Source organism: Rhodnius prolixus, unplaced genomic scaffold, assembly GCF_049639745.1.
Source record: "Rhodnius prolixus isolate KJV_2025 unplaced genomic scaffold, Rpr scaffold_12, whole genome shotgun sequence".
Classification (NCBI taxonomy): domain Eukaryota; kingdom Metazoa; phylum Arthropoda; class Insecta; order Hemiptera; family Reduviidae; genus Rhodnius; species Rhodnius prolixus.
Genome location: NW_027411635.1, coordinates 1786188 through 1812139, shown reverse-complemented (window position 1 = coordinate 1812139; position 25952 = coordinate 1786188). Strand labels below are relative to the sequence as shown.

The following is a 25952-nucleotide window of genomic DNA, read 5'->3' as shown; positions in this document are numbered from 1 at the left end:
GTTCAAACGATTCTAGAGTGTTATGAATCTGGAAATAACATCGGAGCCATAGATTAAATACTACTGATTCTAGCAGTAGAAGTGAATTAAGGCATACCAACTATCTGTACTTGTTCCTCGAAGAGAAGAAAGATTCAAAGAAACAGTTACATCGTGCGAGTGGTGGAACTACGAGGGCGTCACTAATATTGAGCTGGTTGTTGACAGCAGTGCGCTTACATCTTTTCGCTTACTTTTCTTAACCTCAAGCCGCGTACTTTACTTCATGGCTAAAAAATATAACTGAATTAGCGTAAAGCCCGCCCCGACCTGGAACTCTTAGATTTTCATATCTCTTACGCTCTGTGTTATACTTTTTATACTGGTGAAAAAATATAAATGCGTAGTAAATGAAAACAGGAATGTTTGGAATGCTAACCAGTAAATAATTTTTTTAGCTAGTAAATGGAAAGGAAAACTGTTCATTCATAGAAAGGTTCAAATTATAGTTATAATGGCCTTTTCAAGTAATATACTAAAGACGAGAGCAATGTTTTTTTTAATTGTACGGGAAAAAGTATAGACTTTTCTTACCCCTGGTACAAAAAGAAAATCCTAAAAGAAAGTAACATTGATGCGAGCTTCCTCTAAGCACGCCTAATCAGCACCTACTTGCAAACAATTCTCACCATTGAGCCTAAAATTTAGCTCTATGGGGTTACCCAAGTCTCTCATATGCTATGTGAATCGACCCATGAGATGAAACCTAGGTATTCTAACTAAGTGCTCTTCAGTTTGCATGATTAACAATTCTATGGGTAGCTGAAGGCTATGAGACTAAAAAGAATTACTTTGTTCTCGACTCCTATTCACAATTTACGATCCAAACAGTAATTCCATTTCGCCCAACTAGACCTCCACAATAAAAGTTTTTACAATTCTCCTTAAGAATTTTAATTATAGATGCCATAATCGACATGCAAGCACATTCAAAAAAAGTTGATATGAACCGTTTTTGAGAAAATACTTAACAACTGAATAATTGACTCAGACATTAAAAACAAAAAAAATCACACACAATATATATAGGGAAAGAGAGAGAGAGAACTATTAACAAAACGTTTTTTACATTCAAAATACTTCTAATCTAATAATTCAAAACAGAAATAAGAAACATTGCTGATTTTATTTGTCGAAGCATGCATGTTTCCATTCCTGACCAGTTTTGGACTTTGAACCATCATCAGAGGTAAATAAATCAGTTTAGTGAGAAAATTCGACTTCACTAATTTTTTTTTCCTGATGATGAATGAAAGTCGAAACCGGTCAGGGACACAGTAAACATGTGTGCTAGGGCAGATGAAATCTAAAGATATTATCCAGCACTGCGGATCTATCTAATCACATTTTCACAAGAAATCAGGAAATTTTCACATTTGCCTCGCAATGAATTAAAGTAAACAAGATTTTGATTTAAAAATCAATATATAGTTTTTTATGGTATGTAATTTTTTTAATTTATTTGTATTTTACTTCTTTTATTTATGTAAAGAATGAAAAATACTATAACAAAAATGCCCAGAAGATAGAATGCCTCGCTTAGTTTGGGTGTGGGCTTTTTAAAGTAGAGAAAAGGGTTAGTTTGGCAAAAAAAAAGATCATTTTTTATGTATTGTAACGTTCCACATTTTCTTTTTAAAACGGATTTTGATCTTATTTGGCACTGAAATTTTGTAGCGGCTTCTTTCATATAATGCATTTCTCTTCAAATTTAAATATGAGCATATTTAAACTGCAAGAATTAATGCGAAAAAAAAGTAAAACACAAAAGAGAGCCTTTAAAAAAAAAATTCCGAAACTTTAATAAAAATTTTCAGAACTAATACAAGGAATAATATATTTTTATGCGCAGTTGTCAACTACCCTGAGTTTGAAAATGATTTGGTGCATCTGCAAAAGTGCATTTTAGTCTGTAGGCTTCGGCAACCAACATATTAATTTGTACATCGCTCCAATCTTGAGTCGGCAAATTTTGTAGCATCAGCATTAATCCCTGCAAAAATTAAAGAACTTAAATTACACATTGATATAATCATTTGCGGGCACTTAGAACAATAATAAAATCAATCCGAACAGTGGATTATGTTCGAATATTATTAAGGTTGCGTTCATATGAACGAACGATTTTTTGTAGCATTCAATGAGAATGATTTGATGATTTTAATTCAAAATTATTACATTTTTGAACATAAGATATACATTCAAAAACAACAAATATTTTCTAAATCTGGCAATCATCTCATCAAGAGTCGCGCAGTGTTTACTTATTGCTTTGAAATCACTTTTTCATAACCAAAGGAAAATGTTCTACATTTTTATTTATAATATTATTATCACTGCTACGCCAAAAGGACTTGAGACCTAATTCTGAGCATGGAGACATTTTTTTCCCCCAATCTCCAGCCGCTACAATAAACAACCCTAAGAACTTCCCTGAAAGGTAACCTTCCAGACTGTTGACAATATCTTATGAAAGCCTGTCTCCAAAATTCCCAAGCATTCACTCGTGAATACGCCTTATCCCACATACAAAACCTACGAGTTAGTAAAATGGAGTCACTGGTTTAGGTTATAATAAACCAATTCCACAACTTGTTCACTACTACTAAAGAGCACAGATCGGTTTAAAAGATCATAACAACAAAGCCAATTCTTACTAACATAGTTAACGTTCTTTTTTTAGACCAGGCCGTCGATTCTTCTACATTCTTCCTCTAGTTCTTATAAACTTATAAACGGTTTGCTCAAAAAAGCCTTGATATAATCTCGTCTTTATATTTTCTTCCTTCCATTCCTCCGAAACGCATTCAATTATTTCAACCTTCTCAGTCTGGAAGACTGAAGTCGAACTCCCAATAGCTACAGCTCTCCCTTATTTTAAACACCATACTAAGCACTTGTTCTAAACAGGCCAATTTGTCTGGAACCGTCTGAATAACACTAGCCTGCACCTTCACCCTTCTTCACCAGATTCTCTAGACTCGAGAGGATATTCACTCCTAAACTTCTAACGTTCACTGCATAGTGTCCCTCAAAACTACATTTTTTCACATCTGCTTCGGGAAAGCAGATATTGGTTCACGAACCTCAATTGGCACTCAATTTCACCTGAGCTGCTGTGAATACTTTGGCAGGACACCTCAACCTGAGATGGCCCTTGACTGCTCAAGAGTCCCAAAGCAAAAGCGCTTCCAAAACCGTTATGGGGTTGTTCTTATTGTCCCTTATTGTTGTTCTAAAAAGGTCACACATTGTTCTCTCTGCAAAAACCTGATGTTAAGTCCTATTAGCATCATTATTATCTGATGTTTTAAAGCCAATTTACGGGTCTGCACGAATACTGAAGCTGTTTAAAGTGGAAATATCTTCAATTTTTTGAATTGGAATTGAATGAAGGTAAAACAAACAATTCCACAATTACTATTACAGATTTATGTATCAATAACATCACTCACACTGAGTAAATATGACCCAAATTTATTCAGGTAATTATAATTGGTGAATTATACTCAATGAATCTTACTCAAGAAACGTTGAGAATACAAAAAAAAATTGATGAACTCAAAATAGCCAGATGTTATCCCACCTTTGGTGAAACGCAAGCGCACAAATTAATGTACCTGCCCCAGCAACTTCAGTCTGATTAAAGGGGGGAAAATTGAAGCACCTACAACATCAAACACCTTTTATACCCCACTGAAGCTTTTTGAATCCCAAACAAAAAAAGGATTGCTGGCACAAAGATGCCTTACAACAGTTTTATCATTTATACTGATTGCTGCACTGAAAGTTAAATTTAAATCAAATGTAACTCTGCAGTAGTATCTTCCAGAACAAGTACGGTCAACTACACTCCAAAGTAACAGAAGAGAGTACTTACCTGAAAATCCTTTTCAAGCAGTAGATCATCTCGCCAATGTAACAGAAATGATGCACACACAAACAATTGAAATGTGGAAAATGTATCTAGTTCTGAAAGATATGTGTCCCAGAGCCTTATAAGGCACCTCAACGGTAATTCACGAGTCAGTAAATTATTCATCCATCTAAAGGAAAATTGTAGATATTCAATACCATTTGATTCTAGGTGACTGTGAAGGGTACCTGCAAAATTGATAACGTTACATATTAAATCTTTTTTACATGCATAAAAGCAGGTGTAGCAACGGCTATCAAGCCCAAAATTCTCCCTTGATTTCTGTTTCTGCGACGCGGTCATGATAAGTTAGCAAGGACTAGTTTTTTGAGCTGGGCCTCCAATCTGGGATACCTTCCATCTAATTTGGGTCAACACAGGGCAGAGTTCTTGTTTATGCCTCGGTGCTTTTCTGGAGATATCCGTGTTATTTTAGTTTTTGGACTGAAGAAGTAGTTTCTAGAGCCAGTTTGCGGCAATTCCATCACATTAACCTCTATTGTGCTGGGCTAAGGCACACATCTTTCCGAGAGAATCGTGCTAGACCAGGCTGAGTGTCTATTGAATCAGCCTTTTTGTACAGTATGGTTAACTCAAAACATTTTCACGAGAGGATCTAAAACTCACAAGCCCTTGTGCAGATTGTGACGGAAGGAAAAAGGAACTATTACAGACGTAAACTTAAGGCGCAAAACCCCGGTGCCTCAGAAAAATAGGAGATTTCTCTTCTGCCAGGAGTAAGGCAAAATTAACCTTTTTTGGTTTATTGAAGAGGTCCAATTTCCATTTCCGAATAAATATAAAATAAAAAATATTCTATCAAAATTAAATCATGTATCATACTATTATTGTGAACCTGAACAATATTGAAGCTAAACAAATAATAAATATTTTAAGTTGGCGGTAAATATGAGCAAATCAGAACCTTGAAAATTTTACTAAGAAAACGCCCTATGTGTGTTTCATACTAGTTTTGCCAGAGATCAATTCTTTTAAGAGAGCATGCCCCTCACCATCAATCCTCTTGATGAGTTCCCTCAATTGGTTGATTTTGTGTTGAATACCAAGTTGAGGAAATATATAATTATCTTGGATTCCAGCTAGAAATTTACAGAAACACCAGAATGAGTCCGCCTCAACCATATTTCTTTTATCTGGTTCCAATTTTCCCACATCCACTGAGTCAATATTTACACCTGTATAATTTTGGCCAACACAGAAAGACAAATTAATCAGATACAGTAAATTTAACAAAAACTGTAAACGGTTGTTAACTCTTAACTATTTATAACTGCATCTAAAAGTTATTTGAGAAGTTTTAAATAAGTATTCAGCAAGAATTTTGTAGCTCATTCTAACAAATGCAGTCTACTTTTCCAAGACTTACAGGTTGCTACTAGTTCCTTAACAAACTGGCTAAATCACCTCAGACAAAACTTCATTCAGTGGGTATCAGTCACAGTTGACTATACCATTAACAACTACTACAGGCACTGTCTTGCGCGATGTGGCAACTCAAAATCTGTGAGGGGACTTGAGATAAAACAGCCCGTTTTAGGTGGAAATGGATGCATATCTTATGGATTACAGTTCAAGATATTTAAACCCGCTTTCACAGATTTGACAGTTCTTAAGTTCTGTTAATTGTTACGAACGAATCATCTGAGAAAATTTAGTACCATGATAATTAATTACTTGTTACCAAGAGTATAGTTTAGCACGCCTTGTAAAGTATTTCTAAAACATACGAGTGTTTTAGCTAGATTCAGCAGCTCCCCAAAAAGCGAGGTACAATAACTGTATAATTATTAAACCTGGCGAAAACTGAATTTTGCTGAGTATATCAGTAGTACAGACTGACTCTCAGCAAGCCGGCTATTTGAACTATATGAAGATAAATAGCTTAAAATGGGTTATTACAGTTTGCACGGCCTTCTCTCAAGTCTCGAGAGCTGCATGCCTTCACCAAGTTTTTGGAAGCAAAAGGTAAGACTGGAGTTTCCACAGAAAAATCTCCTAGAAAATTGTCATTGATTCTTCTGTCAAGTCTGATAACAATTGGAGTGAAAACAAAGGCAATTTGTCGATTCGCCACCATCCTAAACATTCCAAGTTGGGCATTTGAAGAAAAATTCAATATTTTCAATATTCTAGGGCTAGAAAGGTGTCTGATCTTCTCCCAAAGACATGAAGAATTTCATAAGTGTTATAAAACCATTTTGTAGGATCCATTCACAGGGAAAACAACCATCACAGGTCTTGCATTGCTACAGGATTCTGGGTGAAAAGCAGGAAAATAAAATACGCAGAACATCATTTATCTTATTCCTATCACTTTATAAATAGAATGGGGATTTTTTTTTTTGGACTGCATGAAGTAATATCAATTTGAAATCTAAATAGGATCAGGGTCAAAGATAAGCTGTCAATTTGTAACAATCGTAAAAATACCTTGAGGCAGTACATTATACAAGAAGACTATAAAAAATGGCGTAACTAGGTCGTTTATTCCTTGAACATATCCAGAGGCAGGGTGCCTTACAGACCAGATGAATAATATCCTTTCAAAAATATCCTGTACAACTTTCTGTCTGAATAAAGAAATATTTGGGCTCATCCTTGGAATATCTATATGGATCTAGAAAATATATTAATAAATTATGATTAATTAATACTGTAAATTAATAAATGAATTCATAAAATCTTATATAAAAACTCAAACAACTTCCTCAAAGTTCTAACATAAACTTTTTACTAAATCTTCAAATTTTTGGTGAATATTGGTAGTTTGTCTAAATGAACAAAGAACTGCTTTTCTAACTAGACACCCTATGGACATACTCTAGTAGTATACGTCACTACTGGAAAAAAGTTTACAACTGTGAAACTTTGTGCTCTAAATGAAAGCGAGGGACGTTGGCAAGATGACGTTGGTTACTAAAACGTAATAATGATGACACATCCTTAGAAAGAAAGGCAGAATCAGTAATGAGGGAGATAACAGATTTATGCCAACATAAAAAAAATATATATATATACTTTCATTAAATAGCCAGATTTTGATCCAGCAAGATACATTCGGCCACTTTCCTTCATCGGAACAAACGAAAACTAAAGAACTTGATAGAACTGAATTTCTTTTGTTGTCCAGGCTTTGCTCCGACTTTCCAGTCTTTTTTAATAACTTTACCGAAATTGACTCTAGGGTGGATGAGTTTTTTGACTCAATGAATGCTAGCTAACAGCGAGGGATCCAGCAACTAGTAGACAGAAGATGACTAAACAGTCAACCACACATTGGGTTATATTTTGAACTTTTTTTTTATTAAATTCTATTATTGATGAAAAGCAAGCTTTTTTATATACCACACTAAAAATTCAAGAAAATCAATAAAAATCTACAATACTTGTCTATAAGTTCCTTGGTAGGCATCATCGCGTGTGCCAGCATAGTAATACTCCTGCACGAAGTACCAGTACTCCATCCTCTTTTGTCTAAGGGTACTTTCTCTTGTGTCAAGGCAAGTTGGCGCGTAACCCTACAAAACCAAAACTACTTATGAAATAAAGTACTGGAGGAGACAAGGACAAAAAATTTCTGTGGTGGCGTTATTGGAAGAAAACAGAGATCACCGATATACGATTTATTAGTCATTGCTTCTCACGAACGGTAATAACGATTATGCAGCGCAAAATGATTCAGAAGGTTGCTTCAAGATGCTGGGGGCGCTTTAGAGACCTACTTTGAACTTTAATAAAACCATCCTCAACTGCTTCGAGAGGTTAATGCGGTATACGAGAAGATAAATGTTTCTTTACAAGTCCCGTTCATGCTTTCCGTCACCAGACAATCGCAAATCTAGTGACTGAATAACGTTTTTTATTCGCCCATATGTCCCATTCGGGTATTCTACTTTTACTTCCTATCTCGCTATAGAGCTGCAAAATCGTTAGTAACATTATTAAAAGACAAAATGCGCCAAATCACGGAACTTCTGCACTTTTACTATCAACAACAAATCTGTTCTATAATATGGTACTTACTTGAGGATTTTGTTCGCAACGTTCTGTTGGGTTTCACACATAAACAAAAAACAAACACACACACACACCCCATTACTTTCTGCAAACAATTTTATCGTGCACAGGTGACTTTAAAATATGTACATTTGATAAATACTCAATATCAAAAATTACATACGATCCATACGATAGAAGTAAGAGAAAGTAAAATAAGTGTCAAACTCACCGATAATATCCTCCAAGTATCAGCTTTAACTGGCAGCGGGATTCCTGGCCAACTTAAATTTTGTAATACGCTTAAATTGATATATGGTGACTGCAGAAGATTCTGAAATTTCTTCACCTTTGAACGGTTAACATCACTACCTAAAACAGAAAGCAGAGTCATACAAATATGCGAATAATATAGCTTTTAATGTAAAGCCAGTTAGAACTTTTTAACTTATTTCATTAACAAGCAGTGCATGTACTGAAGACGCGAATAGCTTCTAATGGTAGTGGACAAGCTGGCATAATCACCTTACGTGAATAATTCATGCTGAGGTTATTAGCCAATGCGTTTGTTTACAGACTAATTTAAAGGTACAGCGAGATTCAATTCTTTCAACGATCGCTAAGGTAAAGGAAATCCCGTTACATTCCTATTTTCCGAAGGTGCCTTAGAAAAGAGCCAAAGTTCTTGCGATATACAGGCCGGGCCAGTGATAGGTTTTATTTAGACCATTGGAATAACAAAAAAAGAATTTGTATTCCTTATTCGCTTAATCGCTCAATTACGAAAAAATTACTAAGCCTCCTTAATTATATACTAGTGCATCATAACACACCTCTTTTCAACCACATTAAACCTACTTTTGCCAACATTTTTCTTTAATTACAAGATCCGATGTATCCGTGCGCTCCCTCCTAACTTTTTTAAAGCAAAAGTATAATTCAATTTCAAAAAGTTATGTCGAATTCAACCCCTTAACTCTGACAATTTTTTTTTATGAAACCAATTATACTGGCTCAGTAATCTTTTTTATGAAGCCCACTTTTGATCAATTGAACAACGTACGTTGACTAACTGGTCAACCTGCACCCAGGCTAGACTAGAGGCCAAGGTTCTAGGCAGGATATTAGTGCCCGGTAAGTCAATCCAATACCAAGTTCTCTTGTAAGTAGCCCAGAGCTACTCTGTATTAGACCAGTCAGCGCGGAAATTTTAAAGCGAAGTGTTTTATGGAGTAAAATCTTCGCGACGGAGATGTATTTTTTTTTATTTATTTATATTCAAAGGCAAGGGATCCTATAGTTGAGAGTACAGTTCTTTCAAGCAATTCAAGTACATATTCATTTATGTATTAAACATTTTTGTCACTTTATTAAAAACATTTAATGAATTTAAATGTACATTAAATTTTTGTTTTTAAAAATAATAAACTCGCTTCAATTATGTATAAAATACTGGCAATAGTAACATTAAAGAAATAGTCGACTTCTAAATTGTATTCTGTGAAAGGCACTGAAAAAAAAAGGTTCTCACTCTCCTTGATAATTTGAATTTTACTAAAATGTTTTCCAGTAAAAAAAGAAAGCGTTAGGTTTTTCATTTTTACTAAAGAGAATATCGCGCGCAGTTACACTTCATGTGTAGTTTAGTCCCAATACCGCTCGCACCTGTATTCAGACAGGACATAGGGGATTAGGATTACCTCTGGAGAAGTACGCAGTAAGAGAAAGTCGTGTGGGAATAAGCACCCAAAACTACACTAAATTTTAAAGAAATAAAGCCATATTTGACATTACGACCCCGTGCTTATAAAAAAAATGGAAGTCTTAACAAATTCATACACAGCAAAAGGGGACTACAACACTTACTTTTATCAAAATTGCTGAGGTAACAAGTGTTATTAACACAATTCTTCAGCCTGCCAGTCAAGAAACCGCCGTATTTATGTTTATGTATATTGATTACACATTCCGCAGCTGACTGGCTGATCTTCTTCGAGATTTTTAAATCTAAAAAAGGAGTTATCAAAGAAAATAAAAGAAATAACTGGTATAAATAAAAGAAGGAAATAAAAGACGACTTTCTCTTACAGCAATTTTACAAAATTTTGAAAAGAATAACCGACGCTAATGTGAAACTCTTAAACGACTTTTTCTAACATAATTATGGTAAGGACACTGTATTAAATTTTTGCTAAAATTCTGTACTAAAATCGGTAAATTAGTAAAATGAAAACTGCTATGTCAATACTATACAAAGAAAATCCAATAAAATCATTTCAATATCCAAAAAAAGTTTAAAACATAGCCTAACCTACAAAATAGTGACCTCACGAATCTAAATAAATTCTGAAGAGTAATAAGTTTCCAAGTCTTTGTCCAAAACAAGCAGCTATGCTTTGAAAATCGAAATAACAATAATACGGGCGATAAGTACTGAATATGTCAGATAAATGTCGCGTCTGGGCGAAGGCCCTCGAGCCATCGAACCGTTTCAGTTAGGTTGTAAGTTGTACAGAATATGGTAAAACGTAGTGTATTAGTACTAAAGTCTCAAAGTGAACACTCAGATTAAAAACGGAAAATAACAAACGTTTGAAAATTTAATTCAGAACATCTTCATAAGTATACAAAAATGTTATAACAGTATGCCATCAAGCATTTTGTCTCCAGTTAAAGCTATCTACATATTACAAACTCTCTCTGTTTATACTCAGAAGAGTCAAAGGCGTAGAAGAGAAAATATGTTTAACAAACCCATAATTAATGAACGCACAATGAGCCATAAAATAAGCCAGACATACCCGTGATTTCCACATAAAGAATATGAGTGATGGGAAGAAATTAAGATTCTTATATTTGTCCGATAACAGTAATCTCAATTAAACTTTGAAAACGTGTCTGATCCCTTAGTACATTAAGTTTTTATAACCTTTCCCGTTGATAATCGACTCAATAATTATTTTTAATTTTTTTAAGCGTAGTGCTTTTTTATATTGGTGAATTTATATATTTTTATTTTTTATATAGACTGAGTAGAAAGAGAAAATAAAGTGTAACATGCTATGGGGGATATAGATATTTTTAATACACATAGTGCACAATCGCTTAATTAAAGTGAATTCCATTACTTTAATCTTCATTTTTACTAAATGTAAAAAATTAAAATAAAAAAATTAAAAACGATTCTACTAGGATACAAATAGTGATTCGTGTGCTTACAAGCTGGATTTACTTGGAGGTTTAGTTATTTTTGTTTTTAACCACGACTTATTATGTGAGGGCAAGTGGGACTGGCGAGATCTCCCCAGCATAACAGGGGTGTTTTGAACTTGAGGGGTGAAACACTGTAGGTACTGAAAACAAGAAAATAAAAGGTTACATGTCTTTTCATTCTATCCTTTAGCATCGAGAAAGTTTGTAAAAACAAATTATAGACCCTCGTTTTCAAAGTTTCAGAAATTCTGTATAGAAAGACGTAATCCTGGATGGATGTCGCATTGTCACAGCTTTTCAAATCTGAAAGACGCTTGGTCTGAACCACACACTAAATTCTTTGGCAGCTCAACAAAAAATAATAATGTCGAAACAGTTTGACCAGGTGTAATGTCCAGCAAAAACATAAATTAAAATTACGAAAATAATATAATTCGCCACAGAAATTGAAAGTTTCGACCGCCCTTAAAGCGAGATTAATTTTAAAGCATTGCTGAAATGTTAAAACGTTTCGTTTCATCAAACTGAGGTTCTTAAGTAAGGAAAAATGGCTTTTACAAAGTGGTCTGGGTGTGTGTCTGTTTTAAATTATGCATACACCATAAATCAAAAATAAAAAAAATCACAAAAAGTTCAAATTTAATGGTATGGTTTATGGGCTACCACTGGACGCACAACAAGTTTTTCAACGAAATCAACCACTGGAAGATCTATTTTACTATTTCGATTTTCAGTTTTTTTGAGGTTTTTACAGAAAATGGCACCCATGATTTTCTTAAACCCTGCACACCAACCATAACAAACGAAATATAAAGTTTAAACTCCGCGCGATTGTTAGTTTTCGAGCTAGATAGTTCAAATAAGACAATGCACACACAGGAACCATTTCTAAACAAATTTGGACTCAGAGGACTTCGGATATTTCCGAGAAAAAGTCCAAAATTTGACAGGACCTCAACAAATATATGTTTTTACTTACAGAAATAAGGTATCCGAAGTTACAAATTTTAATTAAATTAATACAAAAAAAAAAAAAAAAGAAGAAATATATTAACCAGTCAAGTTAATTTTTCAACTAGTAGGTGAAAGTAAAAATAAAGTTTTTATAAAACATTCATTACGTGAATATTCTTCAAATCTAATCAACAATTCGCATGGAGCTCAGACTTTATATTTCGTGCGAGTATCCCATGAGACCTTATCTGATATACTTAGCGAAAAAATCTTTCTTCTTCTTCTTCTTTTTTCACTATTTTGAGATTTTCTCGAAAATGGCTTCGTCGATTTTCTTTGAACTTGGTATACTCATTGCATACACCTAAAAAAATTTATTTGAAACATTTTTCAAAAAAAAAAAATTGATACATGGAGGGGGTAGTCTTTCCTTTTAGTGATATTTTAGTGGAATGTGTAAATACTAAACATAATTTTAAGAAAAATTACAGGCATGGCGTAAAATTTTATTTTCAAAAAAAACTACTCAACCAGAAATCCACTTTGCAGACTGGTTTTTTCACTAGTTTAAATTTTCTTTAATCTGTGTATATTTTAGATAGAGGTAGCTTTATAACTTTTTAATCTAAAAATTGTTCTAGAAAAATTAGAGCATTCTAGGGTAGGATAGGATTAGCTCTACACTTCTTAAGTGCCATTTTAGTGTGATGTACTTTTACAAGGGTAAAATGTAAGGTAGATTTCGGAGTTTCAATCTTTAAAACTAAGATTTTAAGAAAGAGAATCTTGTGTGTGTTCACACCAGATTCTAATGGAATGAATTTCTTGGAAGTAGGAAATATCTATCTATTTCCTAATATCTATCCAGGCGCCCTTTTTAAGGGGTTATTTATTCTCTCCGTTCCTACGTCTTCTTTTTCACTTTCCCATAGTACGCAGATCTAACTAACCGCATTGCCAATTCTCCAAACGTGCATAAATAATTTGGATTTCGTTCGAGATCTTTCAATGAATAATAAATAAAATAAACATGTTGGCCAACCTGAACTTGTCTTTCTGCCTATTACCTGTATTTCACCACTTACTGAATTTTATAAAATCAACGACAGGTTTATTTGTCAATAAAGAACATCCTCTCCCTTAATTCACATAAATCTCACACGGTTCCAGTGTCCTAAAATTACTAATACTTTGTAAGACAACGCCATGGTTTTCCTAAAAAAGAGCTCCACAACAATAATGAATATGAATAAAGACACTCTCGAGAGTACATACCAACATAAATTATTTTTTGCATGTAAGAATAAAGTTGTGCGCTAATTTTGTTCATCAAATAAAAATCGTAGCTCAAAATTTAAACTCAACATTTCAGCAGTTCGATGGTAACGCTGCATGTACAATATAACTTTGTCTTAGACCACCTGAAACTTCATATGAAGTAGAACTCTGCTTTATTTAGTACTATGCTCTGTGACCGACACAATTTGTTAGGTATTGTACCTTCAATAATTGCAGTAAGTGTATTCATTCTGACGATTTAATGAAAATGCCTTATACCTTATGAAATGCTCTCGGAAAAATGTAGCGATTTATCTATAAGATCAAGTTTTCGGCATACTTAAAAAACTCAGTCGCTCAATTCAGTTACTTGGAAACCTGCCTAAGAAAGTGATTGCTTTAAATGAAGCTCTGAACGTTACCAGTACGAACTGAGATTATTTTAATAACAAGCTCAAACATCAGACCATTCTTTAAAAAAAATAAATAAATAATACGTTTCGCTTTGCATGCCAATTTTAGAAAGAATAACGGCCATGACTGAATAAAAATGCTACCCGGTCATTAGGAACAGAGGCAACAAGAGATAGGATACTGACGCGACTAATACTGTCTACATCAGTCGAGTACTTAAAAAGTAAGCAAAATAATTTGTACAGCTTTATCTACGTTACAACTTAACATGCGTATTGTCCTTCATATTTTATGCAGTAAGAACTGATAAAAAAAACTCTAGGACATACAGATTAATACGGAACAAACAGAAACCCACAATAAAACAAATATATTAGTGAAATAGGCGCTAATAACCAGTCGTCAATGCACCAGAAGAAAAAAAAAGGTGCAGTTTTCTCATTTCTTCTGATACCACAATTATAGAGTATGGATCCACTGTTCATCTCTATACAGCTTTCAATTAGATTCATCAATTATTTCACGGAACTCAACAATGTCATATGTGCCTTACAAAGGCACGGTAGGCTCAGAAAACATCTCCAACAGTCTCGAGACAACTACATTCGATTGAACTTGATTTGATTTTTGATAATTTCAACCTGAACACTTTTCCGAGAAATTCACTTTCTTGTTAAAGGCTAGGCTTTACAGTTTACCAGTTTTTAAATACATATACCAAAGGAACTTTAAATAACAACCAGGACAGCCAACTGTAAAATGCAATACAGAGAGCAAGGACGTCTTCCAAGTTAAACCGAAAACTTACTTGACATATTGCAGAACTCATCGTCGCCAAGATCCCAAGCATCGCTGACACTTTTCTGGAAATCATGGAACGAAGATGATGTTCCCGCATTTACTGGAGTCATTAATTTCACTTCTTTACGAGGACTTGGCCTAAAGTAACACAACATAAGAAAGACATTAATATTTAAACATTCTTCTTTCAAAACAACATTTTGGGAATAATACAAGTTTTAGTAAATGTCTGCTCGTAAACAACAAGCTTATTTTTTATTACTGTTCAACAGTCACTTATTAACTCTTGTTTTATTTATGCTTGTATTACCTTTTGGAAAGATAAGTAAAAAAACTTGGTTATGTTCTCTTTTAATTTATATTTCGTACTAACAAGTTAGCTTGATTGATGTAAGTTAAGCTGCCTATGCGGTCATAAACCTTACAATTCGAAATATGACTTCACAGCTGATATTGATAAACATTATTGCAGGTGTTAGAATCGTATAATGAATTGCACATTACAGTAGGGCCTAATTTCACCCCTCCCTAAAAACTCTGCTTATTTAAATAAGGTTTCCTGGAAATAAGTTTCAAATAAAAGCAATGATCTGCATGTACATAAGCAGTACGTGTGAAACTGTAAAGTACTGCCAATCTTGCAGGCAGGCTTTTTATCCAAATACCGATCAGGTATCGTGAATAGAGGCGGATAGCTTACATACTTTACGAATTTTTTTCCTTTAACACATTAAATGAACTCTATTGAAACAAACTGGAAGAGTCCCTTTCTAATTGAAAACAGAACCCTCATAACATTCTAAACGGATTCTTCACAAGTTGAATTCAGCACTATGCTATTTATTTATTTATTGTTATATATGTTATATATATTCAGCACAATGCTATGCTTCGTTAAAAAAAAAACTAATTTGAAAATGCTATTTTCGAAATGATTATTCCTCAATCAATGGTTTCACTTTCTTCTCAGCGTTGGCATTTAACTATATAGAGAGGAAGGTACACCCTTCCAGTTCCTTGTTTCTAAAAAGTTCATCCATTAGTACATCCAAAAGATGTGTTTCACCACAAAACATGATTGCCAATCATTCAAATATTAACCAAAATATTTTACATTATTAAAAATTAGGCTCCACTGATAAAATTGACAGTTTCTTTAATTGATTTATTCGACAATCAAAAGATATATGAATAAATTACAAACTGAAGGAAATAAACTTACCTGCCAGGTACTGCTTTATTGTTCTTTTTCCAAAATGAACCAGCTCCTTTGGCATCGTCAACATTTTCAGAAAATTCCATTTTTGTGACATTTATAGAAACCTAACAAATAGTCAGGCCACCATAATATACTATTCACTTAAAAATACATTGGAATTAGCAAAATAATAACGATACATCTAAACCGTTAATAAAAAGCGATAATTTTTTCACTGATCGACGTTGAAGAAATGGAGTCCTGGCTTTCACATAGTGTTTATAGTTAATTATATTTTTTCTCGTTTAATTCTCATAGTTTTTTATATTGAATTATTAAAAACTAAATTTCAACTATCAAAACTGTTTAGAATATAATCAACATCATGAAGATAATTATAAACTTCTCATGCACTCAAACAGAGCAAACATATCAAAATAGGAAATCACGACAATCAACAAACTCTGCTAGCATACAATGAAGGTGTCCGGGAAGGTTGGTTTTAGTACCAAAAAAATTAATCGATTTATTTCTTTCCAAAATTTAAAATCGACTACAAACGTATCTTTCGATAGTTATACAACAAAAATATTTCAAGGGCAGGGGCAGCTTCATATTTGTAATTATTTTTCCTAGAAGTATGGCGTTCGTATCATTTTTCTAAAACTGAATTATTTTTATAAGTATATGATTTGGGAAATATGGACGCCGCTTTAGGGAATGTCCAGCTATCCGCACCAACGATAATGAAAATTTAATAGAAGAATAAAGACTTTATTCTAATTGAGTTTGAAAACATAGACTTATTTTTAATCTTCAATGAGCAGTAAGATGCCAAATGGTCCTATATCAGCAGCGTACACAGGATTAAAAAAAAAAAAGATTTTTTCTATTTCCTTTCTTATACACAGCAAAACGTATTTAAGCACAGTTAAAACTGTTTCATTAAAGCCAACACAGTATTTTTTAACATTTTTATTTCATTATTTTTTGTACATATTTCTTATTTAAAATTTTTCTAACAAAATACAAAAAAGAAATATTCTTATCAGTCTTCTGCTCATAAAAATTTTGGTACCATAAAATATCTACTTCTTTTATGTTATTCTTTTCAGGATTGAATTTTACTTCAGGTCTCAAGCTTATCTTTCTTCGGTTAACGCATACTTCTTCCAAAATGGTTGAAATACTCCTCAGAGGGGATATTGTCACGAGCACGCGACTCCGCTTCTTTGCGAGCCAATCGTTGTATATTCGCTAATCTTAAATTTTCTTGCTGCAACTGCATTAGCTGTATTCTGAAAGTCAAAATTAAATCACAAACTAAAAATATATCCAGTATGAAAACTCACACGATTTTTTTCCCACTGCGATTATTACAGTTCTTATTGAAAACTTTATTATTAGTACTGAATTTTACTGGACGTGTATAATTATCTGCCACTAACCATAAATACTTAGCTGCTTGAAGTTATCCTATATTTATTAATTTTCAGGTATGTAAACGTTACTAATTTCACCACGTTGCACGTTGCCACCACCAAATTCGGAAATATATTTTCAAGATGTATTATAGTCCCCAAAGCCTCATTATATTCGGAAAATTTTTACTGGAAAAATATTTCCAAAAAATGTATAGATTACGATACAAGTTATTAACGCGCTAAGTTTAATAAAGATTATTGGAATCGTTTTCGACAATTTTTCAGAAACTTCAACAATTAGGTCAGCCAAATCAAACTATTTATTACGGGTGTCTTGATCTAGGTGAGGTTTGGTTAGAACAGTGCACACTATTTTGCGTGTCATCCTCCTCAAACAAAGTAGACGACAACTAAATGAATAGTTCAATGAAAAATTGAGACGAAAATAGAATAGAGTTCATTCTTCTATCTATAGTGCAATTTTTCAAAATGTTACCTAATTTTACTTCCTGTAACAATTATCTGTTTGCCGTTTTCAAAGCTCTCCGTTCTCAGGCAATTTAGACTATTCAGCGACAAAATAATTAGCGTCAATTTTAAAAATAATAGATATGCGTGATGCGTGATGGGAGCCGCAGTTAGAGGTACTCACTTCCTATTACAACTCACGCTTTCCTAAACGTTCCGAGGATGGTTCCCTTAAATTAATGGAATCGCTATCCAGATTAACAACTCTCAGGTTCACTATGAACAACTTCTAACAACGCTGTTCCCCAGATATTCCAGAGTTGGTACCCCAAATTAAGAAGTTTCCTCAATGCCTGGCAACTATTTTGGCTCTAGAGAAATACTAGAGATTGGAGAGCTGGCTGATTGGAATCATTCCTTGGTGCCAAATATCCCTTCCGAAGTCATCTAGGGAGAATGTATCCAGTTCTTAAGCTACAAACCTGGTAATGGACCTGGCTCCAGAAAGATGCAGCAGATTGAGATAAGCGTCCCTAATCTTGGTGCCTAAATACCTCTCCCTTCTAACACTGGTAAGTAAGCAGGAAAAAGTCACAATGCTCTTCCAAGCGCGCGATTATCAGGAAAAGCTATTTATTTTGATGGGGCGCCTTATGGTTGGAAGGCTTCGTTCTCAACCCTGACACCCCTGATCGCAATCACACCTTCAATTGGGCCTTGATAAGTGAAGTCGCCGTTCTGGTTAATTTTTATTCCTTAAAATTAAAATTCTAGCAATGCTTTTAAATTCCATTAATATTATACAGGGACTACAAGAAAAATTTTAGCCACTTTTTTAAATATTAAATCCGAAATTGACAATAGAGCTCTAATGGCAGAACACTCATTAAGTTAAGCACTTAGTGGTGAAGCCAAACATCTTCTAGCTACCTCATAACTCCTTCTAGAATAAATGCAAATGACTAGTTACTGAACGAGTTTTAAAGATGATTTTAAAGATGAGTCATTTTTGAGAAAATATACTGAAAAATCAATCCCGTAAAATGGCCACTTGCGGACAACAGATGTTGACCAAAAGGTTGTTGTCGAGGTTCCCTTCGCGAAATCTGTACTAATTGTTTAGTTAACGTTTTGTGATTTTTTTAGTTTATGAATTATGCAACTTATTTGCACTAAAACTAAGTTCTAAAAACCACTTTTGGTTTTTTCGGGGACCAGAGGAGTAAGAAAATGTAAGAAATTACTTCTTGTCCTTCTCAAGCTTCTTTTTTTCGATGTTGTACTCATGCATTAAGGTGTCTTGAATTTCATTAAAGCTTCCTTCCAGCATTTCTTCAACCTCTTTATGCACCTAAACGAGGAAAAATTATTTAATCTTGTATGGCCAAACACATGACTTTCTCTGATAACTACTGTTACTGGAAAACGCTACAAGTACTGAATTTTACTGAACATGTGTTATTCTCATGTAAGTAGTTTGTCCGGTGTGCCACAAATTACATTCCGCAGTTAAGTGATTAGTAAGAAGTACATGAAGTATAATATCTTTCAATTTCCTAGTAGAAACATAGAAACTGTTTTCGGAACGTCATCAAAAGCCATGCCACCATCAAGGCCCAAGAACGCTTTAAAATTTGGAGTCACCTCTTCCCTCCCAAAACACCATAAAATTAGTTTTTCCGCTTAGGCATAGGATTGTACCTGATTAGGTTAGAGGCGGTAAGATGGATGAATATAGAGTACTCCATCTCTAAGATGGTTGGAGGTGTGAATGTATTTATTGTGTGAATGTGGGAGCCTGGGGTGGCGTAGATATGTGGCGACACCATAGCCCATCCCAGAAGGAATGCAGACAGCAACTGGTTCTCCAGGTTGGGGATTCTATTCCATCCCGGTCCCTTCCCTTCCTTTCCCCTTGCAAGGTTGTCTGTAAATTTCCCTGGGATACCTACTGTATCCTGACCCCTGAGGCAACGGATTAAAATCAGTAGATGGCAAGTAGTAAGTCATCAGGCGTGCGATCAGTCATGCAGCTAAAGATTGGATAGCGAAGTACTGAACTACGGGCGCAAACGACAGGTTCCAAGCCCAATTGCTTGCGATTGAGGTAGGACTCGTAATGGCCGTTGGTTAACCAAGAGCTTCGCTCTCCCCAGGACATGAGCTGAACGGGAGGTAACCGTACACCGTAATATAAATGAGTACTCTGCCATTGCTTGACCAAAGGAGTGCCCTTCGCTAGAAGGCGCTGCTGACCAGAGCTAAAGTAGAGTAGCCTTCTCTACGATCTGGTAGTGGTGGCCAACGGAGGTTGGTCCCACGCGCTGGTTGAGCGTGATCTCAAACCGCCCCGCGGTGGCCATGCGGGGGAGTGCCTGGATGGGCACTTCTGCCACGGTAAGACCTAGCACTTTAGCCTCTCCGTGGTGGTGACAACCTCCTCTTGTAAATCGACAGGGGTTCTGGTATATCCGAATGGATAGAAACGGACCTTAAAGAAACCCATGTACTGAGGCAGAAACGGGTTAGACGGGAAGAATGTACATCTGTACATTGTAATAACCTGGGATCTTTAAAGAATATCAAAATGAATAGTTAGCAAGAATAACATTTACCTTTTTCTGGGAAATCTGTTCCAATTGAAAGGCTTTGAGGTTTGCAAGGTCCACTTCGGTCTGGCCCTTGAACTGGCCACGGCGCAGTCTACCCTCACCCAACGCACTTGATGCCCCCGCGGCATTTTCCATCATCAGGTCCGAGGTGAGTACGTTGTACATATGTGCCATGTTCATTGCCACGTTGTTGGCTTTTTCAGTAGCTTTTTCGATTTTCTTTTGTTTTGCCTGAAAGCATTAATAATTACAGTTGATAAAGAGCAGCTTAAAGTTTAAGTAGACTGCAGCCATGAAGACGCTGCTTGTTATGCAGTAGATATTCTAATAATGTACGCTACTGAATAGTGGATTAATATTTTTCAATTTCCTAGTAGAAACACAGAAACTTGTTTTCGGAAGTGTTATTCATGAGTGTGCGGAAATATACATCTATTAAGGTTTCTTAAAGAAAGGTTAGATGTAGATTTTCTATTTTATTTTTCATTTTTACCCTTACTATTATTATTTATTACAAATATTCATTACATATTTACTAACTTTTTGTATATATATTTTAAATTAAAGTTAACATATTCCTGACATACTCAAATAGTTTGTAGAATATTTCAATAAGAAGTATTCTTCACTTCTCATTTGGTTATAACTCTTCCAATTAACCACACTCATAAATCAAATTTCCCTCCAATGCTGTAAGAAAGCGACAATGCATTTGTTACTACTTTTCAAGCAGGTCGGAGTCTTTCAATTCCCTTAATTGTTTATTTTACAAGTAAGGGAAATCGATTTAAAAAGTACCCGCAGCTTTCATTTTACTGTTATCTTAAGAACAAGTATTGTCCCCCTTAAAAACGTCTTTATTATGTGATGAATATGAATATTGTCAGTCCGTGGCCAAGTCTAAAGCCATGTCAAATTATGAATCTGTGTTATAATTGCGAGGGAACATAAATTGTAATGAAAAGCCAAGTACGTGCTATTGTAATTATATGTCTAATTATGAAGGGACAAAACTGTGTCATTTTAATTATTCTTTCCTGGTCTAGACCTCATTACTATGATTTTATACTATTGCTTTATTGCAAATATAGGGATATTTTGTTGTCTAATCTTTTGGTATTTCTGAGTGTTGGTGGCTTCCCCACCTCTTTAGATTCCCGCTTTTAATATCATAAATATTAGTTTAAATTTTATTATTTCAATATTTCTTATTAATATTAGTCTAATCTCAATGTTGATATAAAAGAATATGACTTGACCAGTTATTACCAGAAGTTTATTGAAGTCCTGGATCCTATACTTTTCTTCCTGTCTGAGATTTTGTTCCAGTTTAGAACATCTGTTGAAGAACATACTCTCATATTCAGCGTCTACTTGCATTTCTTCATTTGCCAATTTCCTCGCACGTCTTAGCTCATCCTTTTCTTTGATTTGTTCGCATTGCTGCTGTTTTAAAAACATGTTTCGCTGATGTTCTATTTCTCGCGCAACTTGTGAGTCTTCACCACTGTGAGTAACGGAAATGATTATGTTAATAGTTTATAAAATTTAAACATACCAACATTAAGACATCAACATAGATATTCAATGACAAATACTGACAGAAATGTAAACTAAAATGTTCGCTACTTCTACTGTGAATATATATGTAAGAAATAATAACAAATAAATACATATGAGTAAAATAAAAAGTCAAGATAAATAGATTAGGATATTAATAATTAAATTCTCTTATTGAGAGAATAATGTAGCATAAAGCACCTCTAATTTTCTCCATGTAAATACCTGACTAGATAATCAAGTGTATTTTTATGAAAATATTTTAATATTTGTAAAAATCACTTTTCCGTACACAGGGAACCTCAAAACGAATGTTAGCAGTGAAAACTTGAAAATAAAAAAATCTGCTTGAATGCAAAACTTCCCTCAAAAGTCGGTCAGGGAAGACAAAAATTGATTTCTTATAGAAAAACTATTATTTTTCATGCATCATCTATTGCAGAACTTACGTAATATACGATGTCGCTTGTTTATGGAGACACAACGTCGATTGTTGTCTAAAGCAGTCTTCGTTCACGATTAACGGAAGTGAATTCTTGCTACTGTTGTCCAATGGTGTTTTCTGCTTTTTGGCCTACAACAGAAATCAGGGCTATGGCATTAGGATAGAACTTTGCCACGCTAAGTGTTTGGAATCAATTAATAAAGTAGACGCATAAATCAGCAATTTGTTGAATATTATTTAAGTGGATGTTTGTTCATCTTTGAAAATGCTTAATTTGGTAGGTTAGTTGTGTTATTGCCGAGCCAGTTCCATACCCATAGCTCAGTAACATTGTTATCTCTTTGACAACAAGTAAGCAACTGGCCTGTGTCTAACAAGCATTATTTTATGATCCTTTATATAATAGAAGTAGTACATCGGTTACTGATTTAAGGCAAAGTACAAGGTGTTATAGTAATAATAAAAATAATTAACAATGTTAATAACTACAAGCGAAAACTGGATCCTAACGCGTAGATCACGGGTTCGAATCCAGCTGCTGGACCTTAGATTTTCTCTTCCTCAGAGCTTCTTACAGCTCACTGTCTGATGATGGAAAGTGTCATCTGTAAAGAGAGAACAGTGACCAGAGGCCGTCAGAGCACTGGAAAAAGCTCCGGGCACCAATGACCTCAGATATTGACGCGCCTTAAATACAATAAAAATATTACTAAAGAAAATAATAATACTGAATTTTTATATAGTGTGTAAATAAAAATTAAATTTATAAAAATGTAATGCAAAGCGAAGAATTCCTTTCAAATTTATTCGAAAGGTGGAAGTGAAAAAAATAAAACAAACAAGCTTTGTAAATATATGAATATGTGTGTTAGTGCCAGAGAGACAAATGATTATTTCAGGCAAGGTAGATAGAAGCCAGTTAATGAATTTTATATTTCTATGTTCTGTTTACATCACAATTTTACCAAATTTCAATAATATTTTTACTACCTGCTAAAGCGTACATACTACTGGCAGTGTTTAATGTGTTTGAACAATTACCCATGTCGTAGAAAGCTTTGGGACTTCTCCTATTTCTGCTATGGACGCGATAGTTGACTTATAAGGTCCACTTGGCATATCTGTACCAACAGATGCGCTTGGTCTTGCCTAAAATTGAAAATAATATTGAATTTTTCTCATTAGTGACTTCAACTTATTATTATTACAACTTATTAACTCTAACTAGCCAAAAATATAAGGATCTAGTTTAATTAACAAGAACCACTATAACAAGTCAAGCCCAACATGCTGAGATTGGAATGGGTTTTGCAAGAACTATCGTACCACACGTTTGATATGCAATAAAAAACAATTCCTAAACACCATTTTTAAGAAGTTACTTAAATTTTCTTTGGCTCAGAAAATGTACCACTGACGGCAAAACAAATCGGTTGGAACGAAGAATGGACTAAAGGAATGAAACAGTTCAGTGCTGAAGACTTGATCAAGTTCTTCAATTTTCTTTTTAAATCTGACGGGAGATGTGTCTGCCAAGCTTTATCTTGCTGGATCAAAACGTTGCAAATGACCATTTGACTACTACAACTTTTATCTTGACTTTTTACTTTGAATAAATGTAGATAGAAGGTAATGAAGACAACAATTTTCACCTTTTTATCCGGTGCAATAGTGTATTAAAGCAAAAATCATAAGAATTCAGAATGCTGATCCTGATTTATTTGCAGATTGAGGTGCAGTTTTAGCTCTGGTAGATCTGGCAGATTTATCTTTGCTATTAAAAGAACTAACTAAATCCTCCATCGATCCAGCTCATAAACGATTGAGTAATAATTTCTCCAAATTCGTACAAATTTCAAATCTCTATATCTCTCTTCGTATTGTTCACATTTTAATGATTTCTTTACCGCATTGTAGAGAAATGTCTACTCTATTTCTGGTACAAATAGCAAATTCAAACCTCTGTATTTCTCTTCTTATTCTTCCGATTTTAATGATATCTTTACCAAATTGTAGAGAAAAGTTCATTACATAACTGGTATAAATAGCAATGTTTTAGTGATAATAGTTTTTGAGAGATAGAAGGTTAAATTTTCGAGATTATGCAAATCGTTCAAATTTCAAACCGCTATATCTTTCTTTGTATTGTTCAGAATTCAATGAATTTTTTACCCAATTGTAGAGAAAGGTCTGGTATAAATTGCGATAGTTTAGTGATTATAGTTTATGAGATATAGAAGGTTAAATATTGGAGGTTTTTAAATTCGTTCAAATGTCAAACCTCTCTTTGTATTGTTCAGAATTCAATGAATTCTTTACTAAAATTTAGAAAAAAGTCTCCTCTATAGCACGTATAAATAGCAATATTTTTGTATACCTTTTAGAGTTTAATTTACCCTTACACTTAACTTTTTATAAAGTTTTTGTTAAAGAGATACTTAAGATGATGAAACTAAATAAATGAATGCTAATAGCGCATTTCGCAACCACTATTTTAACTGACACAGTTTCAGAATTAATAACAAATGTAAAACTAATGCAAATAATTTGGTCCGAAAGAGAATCTTCAGAGTCGAATTGAGTTCGAAGTCCCCAATAAAGAGGGATCCTAAGTTGTGGCTAAGTAAAATAGGTTACATAAGCAGCACTCAAGAATCTTTCCAGAAGAAATGTGGAGTATGACAATTGAAGCCAACAGTCTACAATCTGATCAGTAACACTGTTGCCGATGAAAGAGAAATAAGCGAACAAATCATAACTACCTTCTTCCATTACATTGATTTACCTCTATTAAGTATGGAAAGAATCGTAGACCATGCTTGATAGTATTACAAGTTATTTTACGTTTGCCGAAATGAGATTTATCAGTTACATCGAAGGGAATCTAAGCGCAATAAATGAAGGAATCAAACTATAAGAAATTCCTAGGAAATTCAACAGTATCTAAGTTAGAGAATTGGCAGAGGAAATGATTGCGGAAGAAAACTATAGATAAACAAGAGATACTAGTTGAACATCAAATCGGAAGGCGTAGCTAGAGGTGGACAGAAAATAGGCTATCCGGGAGACAAGCTTAAGTTAATTGCACGGTTATTTGAAGCCATCCACAAATTTAATCAAACCACACATATGATTCCTTATGTTCGTAGCAATTAGGTTCAATGGCAGTGATGTAGATTATAGACTGAGGGAATAGTAAACATATTCAAACTTCAGCCCGAATAGTCCGCTTCGGGGCTATGTTCTATACATGATCATTTTTTGAGAAATGTTTCTTGTTCACAGACGAAAAACATTCTAGTACATCTTATTGCAGTGATGAATGCGTGATTGCTAGATAATGTAAAGCGAAAGAAGAAATCAAAACTGGTTGACTTACGTTTTGAGTCTGCTTAGAGCAGCATGCAGCGTTGTGATGATCAAATGTTTCACAGACAATGTTTATCCCTTGACCATCCCTTTTACTTCGGCAGGCCATTTAATTGTATGCAAAATTAAATTTTATAATATTATATTTTTAATTCTTGAACAAATTAGAATGATATTGTCTCTTAGCAACGCCAATTCAAATTTGAACCATTAGCAAAGAATTATATTATACATATATATTATA

The 25952-nt window shown here is 34.1% G+C and overlaps 2 protein-coding genes across 3 annotated transcripts; both read right to left on the bottom strand.

The window, feature by feature from the left end:
• Positions 1-318: 318 nt before the first annotated feature.
• Positions 319-16319, bottom strand: Tbc1d22 (TBC1 domain family member 22). 2 transcript variants are annotated; one of them, XM_074143198.1, is made up of 9 exons: positions 15855-16319; positions 14640-14770; positions 9839-9979; positions 8205-8344; positions 7363-7494; positions 6407-6593; positions 4969-5151; positions 3920-4143; positions 319-2032 (listed from the first exon to the last, which is right to left on the bottom strand). In XM_074143198.1, the coding sequence occupies exons 1-9, from the start codon at positions 15932-15934 to the stop codon at positions 1895-1897; spliced, it is 1356 nt and encodes a 451-aa protein (XP_073999299.1). In that variant the 5' UTR covers positions 15935-16319; the 3' UTR covers positions 319-1894. The 2 variants fall into 2 exon arrangements, with proteins under 2 accessions (XP_073999299.1, XP_073999300.1); XM_074143199.1 differs by lacking the exon at positions 9839-9979.
• A 510-nt stretch (positions 16320-16829) lies between these two features.
• LOC141461875 (uncharacterized) lies at positions 16830-25898 on the bottom strand. Its single transcript, XM_074143295.1, has 7 exons — positions 25719-25898; positions 23381-23488; positions 22344-22468; positions 21604-21841; positions 20338-20565; positions 18967-19073; positions 16830-17128 (listed from the first exon to the last, which is right to left on the bottom strand). The coding sequence occupies exons 1-7, from the start codon at positions 25815-25817 to the stop codon at positions 16987-16989; spliced, it is 1047 nt and encodes a 348-aa protein (XP_073999396.1). The 5' UTR covers positions 25818-25898; the 3' UTR covers positions 16830-16986.
• Between the last annotated feature and the right edge of the window lie 54 nt (positions 25899-25952).